Genomic DNA, 16,999 nt, shown 5'->3' on the forward strand with positions numbered 1-16,999 from the left:
CTTTTTACGTAACTTATAAGGGGTTATCTTACTTATTCCTTAAGGCTCTTTACGTAACCTATAAAGGGTTGCCTTACCTATTAAAAAAACTTATTTACCCTCGAAAATCTCGGCTTCTAATTAGCCTAAGATCTCCTTCTTTTATCTTAGCCCCTCCTTATAAGCTTCCTTCTTTTATTAGTTATTTAGTTATATTGCTTTAGTACGTTAGCCGAGGTCCGAACCGCGACCGATACGCCTCCCTTAAACCTCTCCTATATCCCTACTTAATACGAGCACGATTCTATCGAGCGTCCGGTATTACTATAGCTATATATATATATGCCCGTAGAGCTTAAAGAGTCGACGTCTAGCTATCCTAAGGCCTCGCGAATAGTCTTATCGCTTAGCTTACCTAGTCTCGCTTATATACCGGTTATCTCCTCTAGAACTCTATTGCCTACTAAATCTCTATCCTATACTTTAGAGATAAGTATAATACTATCTAACGTCGGGCAGCGGGATAGCTATACGTATAGGCTATACGGGTCGTACTATAAGGATACAGCGCGTTTATTAATATTTAACGTCCGCGTCCCCTATAGCTCTAGAGCTATATACTCGAGCGTCCTACCCTATACTTTATAGTCTATGCTCGCGAAGGCCGCTATATACCTTCCTTTGTCATCACACTTTCTTGGCATGCAATTGTTAAGAAAGTGGCACAATTTCTACCAATTTGCTTAACACGTGCACGACAACCTCTGTAGCCGCGCTCTGCGCTGGCTTCGGCTGCGGCCATGGCATCTGCCACGAGCTCGCATGCCAGCTCGGATCCCTTTGATCTGGGTGCTCATACCCCGCCTAACCTTGCTCGCTTAGCCCGTGCATCTCAGCTGCGAAATAGTTCTCCCATTGTGACCCGTCCCATTGGTCTCTCTTCAGCATTCCGGCGGCCGGCAGCAACGCCGTCGTCGCCCCTCATCCGCCTGTCCAATGCCGCCGCTACGGAAGGAGCGCGGCGTGAACCGTCCCGAGCCTGCCCGGCACCACCGAGACCGACGTGCTCCAACCGGTGTCTATCATTGATGCAGCTAACAAACTCGCCGGCGACGAAACCGATGCCCACAACGCCAAAATGACGGTTTTCGGGCCTTCTGCGAATCATTCGAGCAGACTGCGAAGCAATTCACATCTGGTCTCGAACACAGCTTCGCAGAGCACTTCTCCAACCGTTTTCTCGACCTCTGGAGGCAGACGCCCTCCGATCTCCGACTCGCATCTGCGCCGACGTACAGCAGCGTGGCCGCCGGTCGCACCGCAAGCCAGCGGCCATGTGGCCACTCTCCACGGCCGCTGCAGCCCCGCAACAAGAGCCACAACAGCCAATTTCCCGTCTCCAGGGACGACCAATCCCCGCCCCGCCGAAAGAAGACCTCCGGGTTTTTGTGCGACTCCCGGCCGAAGCACCGGCGAGGGACCACAATAGCTACGCAATCCGGACCCACATTGCCGCCAAAGTCGGCATCGACCTTCACCAAGTCCCAGCCGCTTTCAAGGTGAACTCCGGATGGGCCATCAGAACAACAGATGCGACCATTCGGGATCTTATCGTCCAACGACAGTCAGAGTGGTCCCAAGACATGGGCGCGACAGATGTAGAAATCAGCCAGAGATGGTACACCTACGCCGTGGCAAACTGCCCCTATATTCTTACCGACCTACAGGGAAAGAATTGGACTACGAGCCAGCCGCCAAAGATGAAATCGCCTGCCAGACCGGCCTCAAACCCATCAGGGTGCGCCCCGCCAGGCGCAAGCCGAACGACCCCCTGACCTGTACCTTGATTGTCTCATTCCTCGAACCGACTGATAAGCCCTGGAGGCTGTTTGGATCCAGTCGGCTCGCCCAATACATTGAGAGATCTAGCCTGCCCAGCCAGTGCGACAAGTGCTGGGACTTTCACGCCCGACACACCTGCGACCGACAAGCATCCTGCAAGCGGTGCGGACGGCGCGGCCACGACGCGGAAGCTTGCGTGGCCCTCGAGCGGTGCGCGAACTGCCTTGGGCCCCACGCCGCAGACTTTGCGAAGTGCCCTGCGCGCCCGAAGCGATCACACGGCGTCATTCGCCGTCTGACGAGAGAAGAGAAATCTCGCGTCCGAGAGCTGGGCGCTCAACTGTCCGCCCGGCGAAAGGAACAATACGAAAGAGTAGAACGATCCGAGCAGCCCGAACGGGATGCCACCTGCTCGCCGGGTGGTGTCACCGAAAAGACAGTAACGCCTGGGCCTGACAGGAAGACCGCCTCGGAATCGACGCACCTCACCCCCGACCTCAAGTGCTGCCCGGGACGACGGACAGCAAGCCCAACCTCATGACGAAGCCCCACGGCGCGGTAGCGAATCGACCCTAAGCTCGACCAGGACCGTAACCCCGCCTTCCGTCATGATGGCCTCGGCACCCAAACCTCCGGGTGGAGGCCAACGACACAGATCTGCTTCTCCTACGAAGAAGCGACGCATCATTGAGGACTCTGTCTCTCATGACGAGATACCCACGCACAAATCAATGTGGCAATAAGACTCTGCGAGTCTTCCAAGCGAACGTGGGCAAGATCTCGCCGGCGCACGACTGCGCCCTTGCCCTCGCCGATTCCGAACATTACGATGTGGTGCTCCTCCAGGAGCCATGGACAGAAACAAAAGGCGGCCGATGCCTTACCAACACATCCCGCCTACGACACCTTCTCCCGGTTGACAGCTGGGAAGACAATAGCACCCGACCCAGAGTCATGACCTATGTCCGCCGCAGGCCTGGGCTGATGGTAGATCAGAGGAGGCCCGCGGCAACTCGTGACATTCTTTGGCTCACGGTCAACGACATCACTTTGGTCAACGTTTACCGCCAACCGTCATACGACGAGGCCCTCGACATACTACTCAATGGCCCGCGCCAAACAGATGTCTGGTAGCAGGCGATTTCAACGCCAAACACCACAGCTGGCAAGCCGGCCGCATCGAGGGCCGCGGCGAGGCTGTAGCTGCATGGGCGACAGCCAACGGTCTGAACCTGCTCAACCCGGCTGACGTCCCGACAAATCCTCATGGCAATACGATCGACCTTGCCTTCTCTAATATCGCCTTGGCCAATGCCGTGGTGGAAGACCATCTTGCCACCAGCTCCGACCACTTCACGCTCAGCACTACCCTGCCTGAGCTCGCTGTAGCGCCCCCACCCACTGGGAAGGTTCGCCTTACCTCTGACGAGGAAATAAGACGCTTCGTAGAGATGGTTGAAAACGGCGTGGCGGCTATCGAGCCGTCAACCGCTTCCTCAAGACTTGGATTCACTTGCCTTAGCAGTGACTAACCTACTTCAGTTTGCCGCCAAAGCTGCAGGCCGGCCGGTCCGCAAGGGCGCACGCAGCGCGCCCTGGTGGACGGAGGAATGCTCCTTGGCCGCGGTGGAGTATCGCGCAGTGAGGAGAGTCTACGCTCTCGGTTTCGGCCGAGAGGTTCAGCTCGCGAAAAGTTCCAGAGAGTCGTGCGGCGAGTCAAGCGCCGTTACTGGCGCGATCTGATTGACAGCTTCACGGACAGTGCGTCCGTCTTCAAGGCGGTCCGTTGGCTGAGATCGCCCGGTGCTTTCCAACCACCGCCTCTGCAAGTGGATGATACCGTCTATGAGACCCAACTAGACAAAGCCAACGCCCTGCGACGAGCAACGCTCGAACGTCGCACTTCGCAGGATGACATCACGGATCCGTGGGTCCCAGTGGACACAGCGAGGACGATTCCTTTCGCTCAGAACGTTTCCCTGGAGGAGGTCCGGGACGCGACCCTTCGCACGGGTAACACCTCTCCCGGCTCCGATAACATTACGGTCAAGATGCTCCGTGCCGTCTGGCATACCATTGAAGCCTCGTCCACAAGCTGTATCAGGGCTGTCTCGACATCGGTCACCATCCTAAGCCTTTCAGGAAGCGGAAGTGGTTATGATCACGAAGCCGGGCGTCGGAACCTGTCAGAGGCCCGCGCCTGGCGTCCAATCTCTCTCTCTCCTGTCTGGGCAAAGGCCTCGAACGGCTTATTGCGCGCCGTTTGGCGTGGGCATCCGTCCACTATGGTGTCTTGCACCCACAACAAGCTGGCGCATTGCCGAAAAGGTCCGCTGTTGACCTTGTCGCCGCATTGGTACACGACATCGAGGAGGCTTTCTCGCGCAAGCAGGTCGCCACACTCGTGACAATGGACGTCGAAGGCGCCTTCGACACTGTCCTTCGTAGCAGGCTCATTCTTCGCCTTCGGCAGCAAGGATGGCCTCGGAATGTCGCTCGTTGGGCTGGCTCTTTATGCATGACCGAGCAGCACGTGTCCGCTACCAGGATGTCATGACACCTCGTCACCCTTGCAGTGCGGACTGCCGCAAGGATCGCCAGCTTCTCCCATACTTTTCCTACTATACACAGAGCCAATCTACCGCCTGAGCAACCCCAAGGGGCGCTTCGGCTATGCAGACGACACTGCCGTCCTTTGCGTCGGAGACTCCCTGGAGGAGACTGCCCACAGAGCGTCGAAACATGTTCACGAACTCATGACATGGGGCACCGCGAACGCGATAACCTTCGACCCCAAGAAGACTGAAGTCATGCACTTCTCCCGAACTACACCGAGGAATGCACCTCCAGTCTTCCATGGCGAGGTAGAAAAGCGGCCAGGCTCAGCCATGCGGTGGCTCGGCATCTGGCTTGACAGCACCCTGACGTTCAAGACGCACGTCGAGAAGTGGACTGCCAAAGCGCAAGCAGTGGCCTACCATCTCAAGGGTTTGACAAATACCAACCGCGGCCCCTACCAGGTGCGGTCCGAGAGCGTCCGCGCCTGCATCGAGCCGCAATTGTTCTTTGGGGCAGAGGCGTGGTACCCGGGCATGACCTGCCCGCGATGGAATAAGCCGGCAAAGGAAGGGCCATCAAGAATACGGCACCTCATCCGGCGGATGGACAAGTCGCTCAACACGGCCATGCGAGCCATCCTCCCGGTCTGGAAGACGACGCCGCTCAGCGCCAGGCACCGGGAGGCGGGCATACCGCCAGTTTCGCACCTGCTCCAGGCGTGTCGAACGCGCTTCGCAGCCCGTCTCAAGTCCTCGACGAAGCGCACCCGCTTGCGGTGCGAACGAAGCCGATCCGGGCCCCTGTCATCAACAGGGCCATTAAGTTAAAATACCAGCGTCCACGACAACCTTTCCGGACCAGACTGCGTCGCACTGACGAGCTGCTCCCAAGGTGCGCCAGGCCAGACCTTCTCGCACGTAGGTTCGCCAGCGACCAGCGTGGACCCTTGCAAACTGCGCCGAAAGAAGAATCGGCGGCAAACTTCGGCGAGTGGCTCCAATCAGTTGCTCCACGGACAGCAATCGTCTACTCGGACGGATCCTCTCCCGGAGGGAGCCGCGGGGTACGGCTATGCGGTACATCAGGATGGACTCACCGTCCTCAGCGGTAACGGCCGTCTTGGGCTTGCTGAGGTCTTTGATGCCGAGGCGAGAGGCTCCTAGAGGGTCTGCGTGCTGCGTTGAGCCTCCCGGCTGCAGACCAGATTGTCGTATGCCTCGATAACCTCGCGGTCGCGACGTGTCTTCAAGGCATGCCGTCAGATTCCTCCCAGAAGGAGTTCCTGGAATTCCAGGCCTTGGCCGCAGAACATGGTGCCACTGAGATCCGCTGGATCCCCGGCCACACCAACATCCCAGGTAACGAGCAGGCAGACGCCTTAGCAAAGGCAGGAACCTCTCAACCCGAGCCTGCAGACGCTCTCCCGACGCTGGCATATCTGCGCAAGGTCGCCAGGCAGCGACCAAAAGACGCATTCAAAGCCTGGTGGGAAGTTTCTGCACCCCAACAGTACAGGGTCCTCGACCTCGATGCCACGACTGGCTGCCCGCCAGAACTTACCATTCCACGACCTCTGCTCCACCATCTGCTCGCAGCAAGAACCCACCACGGGGACTTCGCTGATTACCACGAAAGGTTGAACCACGACGATGCGCGACTGACGTGCTCATGTGGTCGACGAAAAGAACAAAGCATCTCTTCTATTGCCGGAAGATCGCGCCGCGACATCGGATGAGGTTGGCACCCTCACCGAGCGCGGCGGTCAACCGAGCAATAGGCAGAGACTTCGACCAGTTCGTCAAGGTGGCGAAGGCAAGCTCGTTCTTTGGAACGATCTGCCCTCGCCACTAGGCGGCAGCAACCGCTTTCCTCCTCCTTCCCTTTGTTTGCACACACACATTTTCTCTTACCCGACTCGGCCGGGCGGAGGGTGCTCTCCGGAACCGGCCCTGTGAGGCCAAAACGAAAGACATGGCTGTCGCGCCTGAACGTCCCGCTGACGGGCAGCAGGCTGAGCAAAGAAGCGCCTTTGAGCCGATGAAATGCTGAATGGTGGATTGTTTACGTTCTGTGGAAGGCAGAAGACGCGGATTGGTACTCGTTTCGTTTCGCGTATTGTGGGCCTACTCCGCGATAGTAGACTTCCAGCAGCTCAGCACGTCCTGTGCCCCGTCTCGGGGACCTGAGCGACCTAAAGGTCGCTGGACGGAAAATACAATAATAATAATAATAATAATAAGAAGGCCGCTATATAAAGCAGACCCTTTTAGCTAACGTCGTTCTACTACTATAGCCTCTTTTACTAGTATTATATCTTAACGGTTATAGGCGTTAATAAGATCGTACCTAGCGGTATCTTAATAGAGTAAATATCTTTCGTTGTCTTAGACTCTAGTATTATCCCCGCCGGCGGCCCGAAATAGACCGTTATATCTACCGAGATACGATACCCTAGGTACGACTTATTAAGGATAACCTCTAGCGCCGTATAGCTAGCACCGTTTACTAGCTTTAGCCCCTAATAGGTATTATAGTTTACGACGACCGGTATCCTTAGCACGAATATAAAGACGGCCGGCACCGGTATTATACTATCGTCGCCCTAGTTTAATATTATAATAGCCTCCTCCTCCGTCGGTAAGCCCTCCTTTTATTTATAGCCGGATATAAAGATACGTAGCGTCGACTAGTACTAGATCTAAAACGCTAAGCTTGCCTCTATATTAAGGTTCTACCGGTTCCTATTTAGCGGCGTTACTATAGTAATGCCTAATACCTATAGGATCCGCTTACCTTCCTAGTAGTATCTTAAGTTAAGGAGGTCTAGATCTATATAGTCCTACGCGCTTAGTTAGATTCGCTTTAATAGCCTTTATAGCTCTAGGTCGCTAGCGGCGCGTACTTACTCGTTAAGTATAACGACGGTCGTAAACCTCTTTTATAGCGCGTGCGCCTTATCGTGCTAGTACCGTTGCTCGGCCTTAAAAGAGTTATCTATATCCTACGAGACGGCCGTGCTAGGGAGGAGGATCGACCGCTCTTAGACTAAGCGGAACTAGTAGAAGTCTCCGTAGAAGAGGATAATAGGGATCCCTCTAAAATCCTAGTACGACCCGCGTAGCTAGTAGAGCTGCTCGTTAACCGCGTAGAGCGTCCGCGCACTAAGTATACTAACCTTATTAATAATAAGTATGTCCTTCTCCTACTAGTCTATCTAGGATTGCCTATAGACGAACCGCTCCGCTTAGTTTAGTATTCGTAACCTATTAAGATCCCTAGCTATATTTACGACTACCGCGAGATCTTTAGAGAACCTATAGGTAGAGTAGATCGTAATACTATTAATCCGTGCTACTACCGTCCTTAACGTCGCTGTTATTATTAGGCGATTTAATTAATTATTAAACGCGAAGAGTTTAACGAGCGCCTTAATAACTCGCGACTTACCCGTTCCGCCCTCTCTACCAACGAATTAGTATAGCTAATACCTATTACCTTTCTCCCTACGCCGTATAAGGTTAAGCTAACGGTATATAATTAGGAAGGCAATCGCCTACTTCTTATTTAGCGTAAACCTCGCTACTAGGGCCTTACCCGCCTTAATAAAGGAGGTTAAGGCGCTAAGCCGGATCTCTATTCCCGCGCTAGCCTCTACCGTTTCCTCGAGGTCCGCCGCCGTTATTAAGATATCGTTATCCCTAAAACCTATAAGCATGCTACGTACCGCCGCCTAACGATTAGTCACCTCTACTAAGGGCATGCTTTATATGCCCCGGATTATCTTCTCCCTCTCCCTAAACGTATAGGTTTACTATAACTTTATAGCCCTAACCTAACTCTACGGCGGTATAGTAGCTCCGGAGGATGCCCGCCCTAGGATATTAATTTATCTCGGGCCCCGTTTAGATAGTATTACGGCCTAGAACTTAGAAGACAACGAAAATACTAGTTACTAGAAGCGGCTAAGCTCCTATATTATCGCTATAAGCTCTAGCGAGCCGGCTATAATCTAGTTCGCCCCGATCGAGCTTTTAATAATATCGATTAAACGCGTTATATTTCCGGTATTATCGGCTTAGTTTACCGATCCGGGCTCGATACCCGCCTCCGCGGTACTATCCTCGTTTAGATAAACTGCCGTAGAGTTACCGTTACCGGATAAGGCTACCTACTACTTAGCGTTCCGCTTTATATCTTCGGCTAACCGTTATAGTAACTATACGTTATCGACGTAATATAATATCCTTAGGACTAGAGCTGCTTATTCCCTCCCCTATATACGGTTAATATCGCCGCTTTCTTCCCTTAAGAAGAGCTCCTAAGGTATAAATAGTATAAGATGCTATATAGCCGCTCTTCGACGTAGAAATTAGCCTCTTTAACCTAGCGCCCCTAGTCCGTTAACGATAAACGTACCTTTAGTAGTATAATCCTTTATTATCTTTATCGAAATCCTTACTTATACCCGTTAAGGCAGACTATAGCCTACTTACCCGGTCGCCTAAGTACCTATACCTAACGGCTTCCTAGAGCCTAGCCGCTCTTAAGCGGGACCTCGCCTTAGGTAGCGGGCCTCTTATCCCTATTATTACGCTTTAGCCTAACTAGCAAAATATAATCGTAGAGATATAGCCCTTAAAGGATATCTCCTTAGTAACGATATACCTCGACGCGGTAAATCCTCTAGCCTACTTCCTCGACGAGTATTAACTTATCTATAGAACTATCTATAGTAGCTACGCCGCTTTCTCGTAGAAGGTACGGCTATTATTAAAAGACGTACTAATAGAGCACCGAAACGTTTAGGAACGCCTAAGTACTATTATTTATTAGTTTAGTCGGGTATCTTAAAAGATCTATAATAACCTTAACCTACGATAACGGCCTCTTTATAAATACGCGATTCGCTACCTTTATTAAGAATTTTCGTGTCTTATTTTACCTACTATTATCCCTAGCACCTTCGCCTCTATAAACCTCCGCGCCGTTAGCTATTTCGTCGCCTACTTTAGAAGGTAAGAGGTCCGCGGCCGCGATAACGCGCTTTTATATAGGGTCCTCTACCTTAGTCGTATAGTTAGTAACGTAAAAGATAAGGGCTATAGTCTTACGCTATATAGCGATAAAGGATATATTATAGTTATAGCGAAGCCCTATAGCAATTACCTTATTCTACCGATTTACTATACTATACGACCTTTAAATCTATAGCATGCTATCCCCTATAAAGGCTATCTCGTCGACTAGTTCCTATAGCGCCTTAAAGCGGTATAAATTACCCTTACGCCCCTTTTTTCCTAGCGAGTACTTAATATAGGTCGGGCTATAGGTATAGATTTACGTCGCGCTAGTATAGAAGTTTACTTTTTCGTCGAACAAGGCTAAGAATTACCGTTTATCGCCTAGTAATTACGATATATTTAACGTTACCGATCGCTCTACCTAGATTATATAGAAACCTTCCTAGTCGAGATCCTATCCTATTCGTTAGTATTCCTCTCGCTTAGGTTTAACTAAATAAGGGATATAGGCTAATACGCGGCCCCTTATACTATACCTTAGAAAAGACGCTATCGACGTATCTAATAATACGTTCTTAGTATGCCGCTTAATCCTCGCCGTAGATATCGATAAGTATCGAGCTTAAATACGCGTTTCCCTATAGCTAGAGCAGTCCGTAAATATAAAGCGCCCCTCGCTTATTAGTCTCTACGGCGCCGTAATAGTAGCTAATGCGCCCGAATACTAACTCCTCGCTTACTCTAATATAATTTTCGAGGAATAACGTTATTTCCTAGTAAAAGAATTCGGCCGAACTTAACGGGTCTAAGATAGCTAGCCGCGTACGTTTAAATACTATATCAAGGCTTCTTAGAAATACCTCGGCCGCTTTAGGATTATATATATAGTACGCCGCTAGTCTAAGCTTTACTAGGTTTATAATATTATTTAGGTTAAGCGTAAACTATATTATAGGTACGCTACGATATAAGATAAATAACTAGATCTTACGTTATATACTTAGATAGAGTTCCCTCGATATAGGCTGCCGGTAGCCGTATAGTAAAAGGTATCTTAGGAGCTCCTTAACGCTATTATCGGTAGTCTTACCTAGGCTCTCTAACTCTAGCCTAGCCGCCGCTAACCTATCTATAGTTAGCGACTATATAATACGCTCTACCTTAAGGAAGCTCTTCCGCGTTACGCTAAGTATATTAATACGACGATTCCTCGACTATACGTTTATATTAAAAACGAGAAACGAGAAGATAGTATACGTCGCGAATCGGCTACTATAGCGCCGTAGCACGATGCCGGCCTACGTCCGAAGGCTTATATTCCGAGATAATAGGAGATCTCGCGCGGCCGTCTTATCTCCGACTACCGTAGCGCGCGAATTAACCGGCCCCTCTAACCCTAGGATAACTTCCTCCGCTAGCCGTAGTCCTTTATATCTAAACGGCAATAGGGTAGGAAAGGTCTTCGCGAAGAATAAGGCGTCTAGCGAGTTAGCGAATTTATCTCTATAACCAACGTAAATATATAGCTTATAGATATCTATACCCCCTCGACCCGCCCCCGCCGACCTTATCTATGCCCTTAGGCCCGGCCGGTCGTCCTCGGCCCCGTCGCCGCCTATAGTATTATAAGTAAAGCGGACCTTCTCTATATCCGATATATCTAGCGGTCCGTCTAACGTAAATATACTAGAAGAGGTTATCTCGTTAATTATTTTAGCCCTATCTTTAGGCTTAGTATTATTAGCCCCGTCCGCTCCGCCCCCCTTAAATTCTCGACTTAGCTTATCCGATATATCTTATCCCTAGCGGAGCTAAGTAAGGACTTCCTCGATCTCTACTAGACTATCGTCGTCTATAGCCCGCTCTACGGGCGGTATAACCTATACCGTTTACGTCTTCTCCTACGTAGATAGTTCGTTCCGCTCTATACGTCCGTATACTATCGACGGCACGCCGTATAACGTAGTTCTCTAACTATCTATTTCTGCTTTATCGATCTTAATATCGGCGTAATAGGGATTATTCTTCTTTAACTAAATAAGCGCTCTCTTAACGACTTAATACTTTACCGATAAGAGACCTAATAAGTCGCTTAGTACTAGCTTCTCGGCGCCCTACTACGAGATATAGATCTTATCTATTATTTATAAGAGCGGGAATAGGAGTACCTTTCTCGCTAGCTCCTATATATTATTTAGGAACACCGTAATATAGCCCTTAATATATCTCGGATACCTTATAGCCTACCGCTGCCCGCCTAGAATACTATACCTTATTATAAAGCTATAATATAAGTTTAGCGAGATAAGCTTTTCTTCGACCGGCGTTAGGCCCTTAAGCTTATAGGGGAATATATACTTATAGCTAAGGCGACTATAAAGGTAGACCGCCGGCGATAGGCTCCCGCGCCCTAAGTATTAAGTATATTCTATATAAACTAAGACGGCCTCGCCCTTAGGAAAGTAACTCCGATACTTAAATAGCGACCGGCTGCCTTTTAGAACGCTACTTAACCTTTATTAGTCCTATATACTCTCCCTTAACTCCTTTCTTATACGCTTACGGTAGTATAGTATATAGGTTATTATTAGTAAGGTACTTATATCGTAGAACGCCCGATAGAACTTTCGCACTATTAATACCTTCCTTTTATACGGTAGTAGTATATACTAAGTTTACTTATTAGATAGCCTCTCCTTTACGGCGAATTCCTCTTTAAGGTACCGTAAGGCACTAGCTAAATCCTCCGCCTATAATTCCTTCCTCCTTTACCCTAGATAGCCGCCTTATATACGTTTTATTAGAGACCTATTACGGCTAGGGTAGCGCCTCCTCTTTATCTACTTTATAGGCCGTAAAGGTCTCGCCGCCTTATCTTATCTCGGCCGACCCTATTCTCTACCTATAGTCTAGCGTAATAGCTACGCTAATAATAGTCCGAATAACTACCTATCTCTTACTACCTCGCCCTTCTCTTTAAGCTAGATTAGCCGAACCGGGTACTCCTTAATATTCTTAGACGGACGCTTAATAGCGGTTGCTAGCCGACCTTCTCTTCCTAGGCTACCTTAGTCTCCCTCCGGCCCTTCTAGATTCTTTATTTCTTTAGGTCTAATTAGCCTTAGCGAATACTAACTTTAGTTTTCTAGCCGAAATCTTATTATTATTATTAATCCTCTATCCTAGCGCTTTCTCCCTATATTAAGTGTCCGCTTAATAGGACCGTTTAGCCTTACTAGTACGTCCCCGCTAGGTTACTAAGGCCTAACGGTCTTAGGTCTACTTATAGCTATAATAAACGCTCTCCTACTATCTAGGTCGTTATCTCGCCTAACTAAGGCCTTTAGGGGACTTAGTGCTTATAGACTAATAGTAGCCGCTACGCTCCTCTTATTACCCTTAATCCTCCTCCTCTTAGGTAAAATATACTAGTACGAGATCGAGTCGTTACCCTCGCACTATAATATACCGCCGACGGGTAGCTCTAGACTCCCTTTATATAGCTTCGTACCTAGCCCTAGTATCGTAGCGTCTATATTTATACTTATAGGCTCGTTACGTATATTTATCGGTACTAAACGTCGTGCTAGCCGTACCTTTAAAATACTATCGTTTAGATCTAATATTCCCCTTTGCCGCCGACCGCCTCGCTAACTACCCCTAGGCGACGCTCCTTTAAGTGCTTCCGCTTATTCTCCCTAAGAGACCTCCTCGACCGGCGCTTACTTAGCCTCGATAGGCCGAAACCTAGATACTACGTTCGCTTATCTTTTATATTCTAGTACCCGCTTTAACCCTTTATCTATTATACTTAATCTCGCCTCCGCGATACCCCCCGTTATAGTAATAGCCGCTGCTACCGTTACTATCTCGCCTTCTCCCCCTATTAATTAAACCTTACGGCTAGGACTTTCCCCTATAATAATGCTATCTTAACGCTAAAGATCTATAAACGGATAATAGATCGTAAAGCTTTCGCTTAGAAGATTCTCCTAGGTTATCTCGCTTTCTAGTAATAGTACGCTCCGCCGTATCTAGTATTCTTCCTACTAGCGGTTTCCTAAAGCCCTATTATCTTTATATTACCGAGGCAATACGGTAGTGCTTATCTAAGAGGACCCCTTTTTCGGACGGCCTTAACTAGCCTATATATAGGAACTAATACCGTAACCCTATCCTAGGCGACCTTTAACTACTCTACCCCCCCGCTTCCTCCGATTCTATTATCGTAAGTGCGCGTTTAAATAAACGTCGTATTAGACTTTCTTTTTCTCTACTATCTATACTATAGTAGGGAAAGGGGTAACCTTACTATCTAGCTTAGCTTACCCGGACGATAGCTTCTAACACCGTCTTCCCTAGCTTTCCCATTAATCTTAATAGCAACGTTCCCTAGACCGCCTCTTTATATTACTTATTTATAGCGTTAAGCACTATATATACTATTCTTCTCTTTATGCTTATTATAATAAGGTTACTCGCCCCTCCTATCCTTTCTATAATCCCTTTAAATATAATAAGCTTATTTACTCTTTACTTCCTACTTTCCTACTCTATAGTTATAATAGTCGTTTACGTATAGGATAAAATACTAATTAACCTTATATAGATATAGTAATATACTATATCTTTCTCTTTACCTCTGCCCCTACTATACCTTCGAAGGCCGCTCGATAGCTAGAGAGGCGCTAGCGGTAAAATGTCTATAATATTCTTCGTCTAGCTAGATTGCCCCTTTAGATTCGCCTACTAAGATAAGTATCGTATTAGAGGCCTTAACGCCGAGACTATAGCCCGCGTCTTCCTACCTCCTCTATTATAGTTACTTACTATAGAATATACGCCTCTCTAATTAGATACCGACGACTCCGCGATATCTATCTTCTTTAGCCTTAATCTCTTAATTTATAATTAGCTAGTCGTCGCTTCTAAATAGACTAAAGAGTGGTTTTTTATAAATAGCCGCGTCTATCCCTACGCCCTTATATAGGAGGTCGAGTAACGAGATAGTCTTAAGTCTAGCGCTAGAAGCATCCTTCTCTATACTATACCCGCCCTTATTATCCGCGACTAAGGCTACTAGCCGTAAGGACTACCTAATTCCTCTGCGTATACCTCGAGCACTAAATTTAGCTAAAATAGGCCTTAAGCGTTCTTCTTAGGCTCTTTACCTCTATAGATAGCTTCCCCTATATCCCCCCTATCGTTTCCTTTACCGGCCTTATCGTTAGCCCTAGCTACTCCCTACTACGATAGGACCTTCTACTAGGTCTAGACGCTACCTAGCTAAGGTACTATAGCTTCCTCTAGCTTTCGACCTATATTACTCCCGGGATCCCTAATAAGATCCCTCTTAGGGGCTTCTACCCGTTTTAGGTCTTTATTATCTTCCCTATCCGCGCTAACCTATAGGCTATCCTTTATAAGAAGATAGCCGAGAGGCGGGACTCTTAATTTTAGACTAATATCTCCTTTACCTATACGGGTAAGGTCGCTAGCCTCCTCGATCACCGCGTTATAGTCTACTAGCCGAGCTTTAATAGAGACTATATCTTTATCGTTGCCCTAGATTCTTAGACTTTTCTTAATAATACCGCTACTACCGTAGCCGCGTCGGCCTTAGCCCTTATATCGCTACCGAAGCGGCAACCGTCCTCCGCTTCGGCGGCCTTCTAGGATGCCCGCGCTGCCTCTTTCTCTATCGCTATACCTAGCGCCCTCCCGCTAAGTCCTCTGCCTTCGGCTTTAACTTTAGCTTTAGCCGATCCCGTTATACCGCTATAAAAGCGTCCTTATCCTAAGCCCGCTAATACGCTAACGAAGAAACCGCGCCTATTATAGCTAGCCTTAAAACCTTCCTTATCGGCCGCTACTAGAAGCTCTACTACTTAATCGTTCTCTCTTTCCGCTACCTTTTCTTCCTTTAAGCCGGAGACGATAAGATAGAGTCCTACCTCGGGAACCGTCCTAGGACCCGCCGTTAATTCGATCGTTGCCTATATATTAGACTTATTAGCCCGGCCGCTTAGAAACCGCTACCTAGGTAAAAGGATAATAGAAATAAAGTAACTACTTAATATAATAGTCTATTAATATAAGTTATAATATTTATAGAAAAGTAATTTAGTTCTATACTTTATCTTACTTCTTAGTAAATATCTATACCGAGCTATAATCTTATAATACTCTATCTATAACTTCGGATCTCGTTATTATTCCCTTCTAGACCTTCCCTCTTTAGTAATCTTCTCTTAGCACGTATTCCTTTTTATAAACCTTCTAGTCTGCCTTTTAGTATTCTTTCCCATAGTATACTACTATATAATATCTATTATAGCGACTTACGCCCGCGGTCGTCCCGTATACTTTATATAATATAACCTCTATATAACTAGTACGTCCTAAGAACTTATTACGTATTTCGTGCTCTTACTATATTTCCCTTATTATTAGTTATATTTCCTATCTTATTTCTACCTTATACTACCCGCTTTTATATAAAGATATAACCTAAACTATAATATAAGCTTTATCCGCGTATAGTAAAGATATTAGACTCTATAGGATATTTATTATAAACCGCTTATAGTATTTATAGAAAGCCCCTAACGCGCTACGATATACTAATTTATACTCCTTTATAAGAGGCATTATAGCCTATATAAATTATTCCTTATATTTAGTATCCTCTCCGGCGCGGTTTACGCCGGTAATAAGGCTCTAGGCAATACTATAGCTACGTATAAATTACTTAGCACCGATATAGCATATAAATTTAAATCGAACTATAGACGTTACTATAACTAACTTAGCCGTAATTTAGATACTATAGGTAATAATACGTAGGTAGGTATATATAATAAGAAGGACGGGGAAAAGCCCGTCGCTCGGGATCGGATTCTACTTATCCGATCTATTATATCGGCTCTTCTACCTATCCCTTCTTACCTTCGCCTTGCTTTTCTTAATACGTTATACTATATAATACGTTAGCGCGCGCTCCTAAGGCCTCTACGTTTCGCCCCCAACCGGCCGTCGCGCAATGTAAGCTACTGCGGGACGGAATTGCCGGTTACCTAGTGCCGCAACTACCACAAAAACCTTTAAATAGATGACTCCCTCTCCAACGTCATCTCATCCAACGTCATTTTATATTAACTCAATCCTCTAACTTTCGTTCCGAAAGGCTCTTTGCGCAACCCCCGTTGGGTTGCCTCTCCTGTTCGTATAAAAGCCCCATTTTTAAGATACGTACCAACACCAGCCCGCCCCGCCTATTTGTACCGCGCCCGCATGGCAGGTAGCGGTACCGCCCAAACGCCCGCGCCCCCGCCCGCCCACACACACAAGACCCTACCTATATTCCACACACACACACATATATCAATTTGAAGCTATCGCCAGCGCCGCAATGGACCTCTTCTCTCTCTCCTCAATGCCCCTGCGCCGCAAGGCGACTCAAATGAAGCCCACGATACCTACGATGCCCATAATGCCCACGAAGAACGCGAAGGCACGATTCAGCCCCTGCCGCCTTCCCCAGGCTTCGAAACCTACGATGCGGCGTACAACTTCATCCAAGGGTTCCTTCGCGACAA

The 16,999-nt window shown here is 48.2% G+C and overlaps 1 protein-coding gene across 1 annotated transcript; it reads left to right on the top strand.

Moving 5' to 3' along the window:
• Nucleotides 1-975: 975 nt before the first annotated feature.
• Nucleotides 976-6,115, top strand: HRG_00413 (reverse transcriptase (RNA-dependent DNA polymerase) domain-containing protein; the record flags this gene model as incomplete). Its single annotated transcript, XM_044858884.1, has 16 exons — nt 976-1,042; nt 1,237-1,777; nt 1,879-2,260; nt 2,346-2,379; nt 2,959-3,230; nt 3,364-3,462; nt 3,516-3,606; nt 3,652-3,972; nt 4,059-4,319; nt 4,414-5,074; nt 5,119-5,155; nt 5,272-5,297; nt 5,349-5,443; nt 5,580-5,738; nt 5,796-5,889; nt 5,980-6,115. The coding sequence occupies 16 exons, from the start codon at nt 976-978 to the stop codon at nt 6,113-6,115; spliced, it is 3,276 nt and encodes a 1,091-aa protein (XP_044725284.1).
• Between the last annotated feature and the right edge of the window lie 10,884 nt (nt 6,116-16,999).

Source organism: Hirsutella rhossiliensis (genome assembly GCF_020360975.1).
Source record: "Hirsutella rhossiliensis strain HR02 chromosome Unknown scaffold00001, whole genome shotgun sequence".
In the NCBI taxonomy this organism is placed as follows: domain Eukaryota; kingdom Fungi; phylum Ascomycota; class Sordariomycetes; order Hypocreales; family Ophiocordycipitaceae; genus Hirsutella; species Hirsutella rhossiliensis.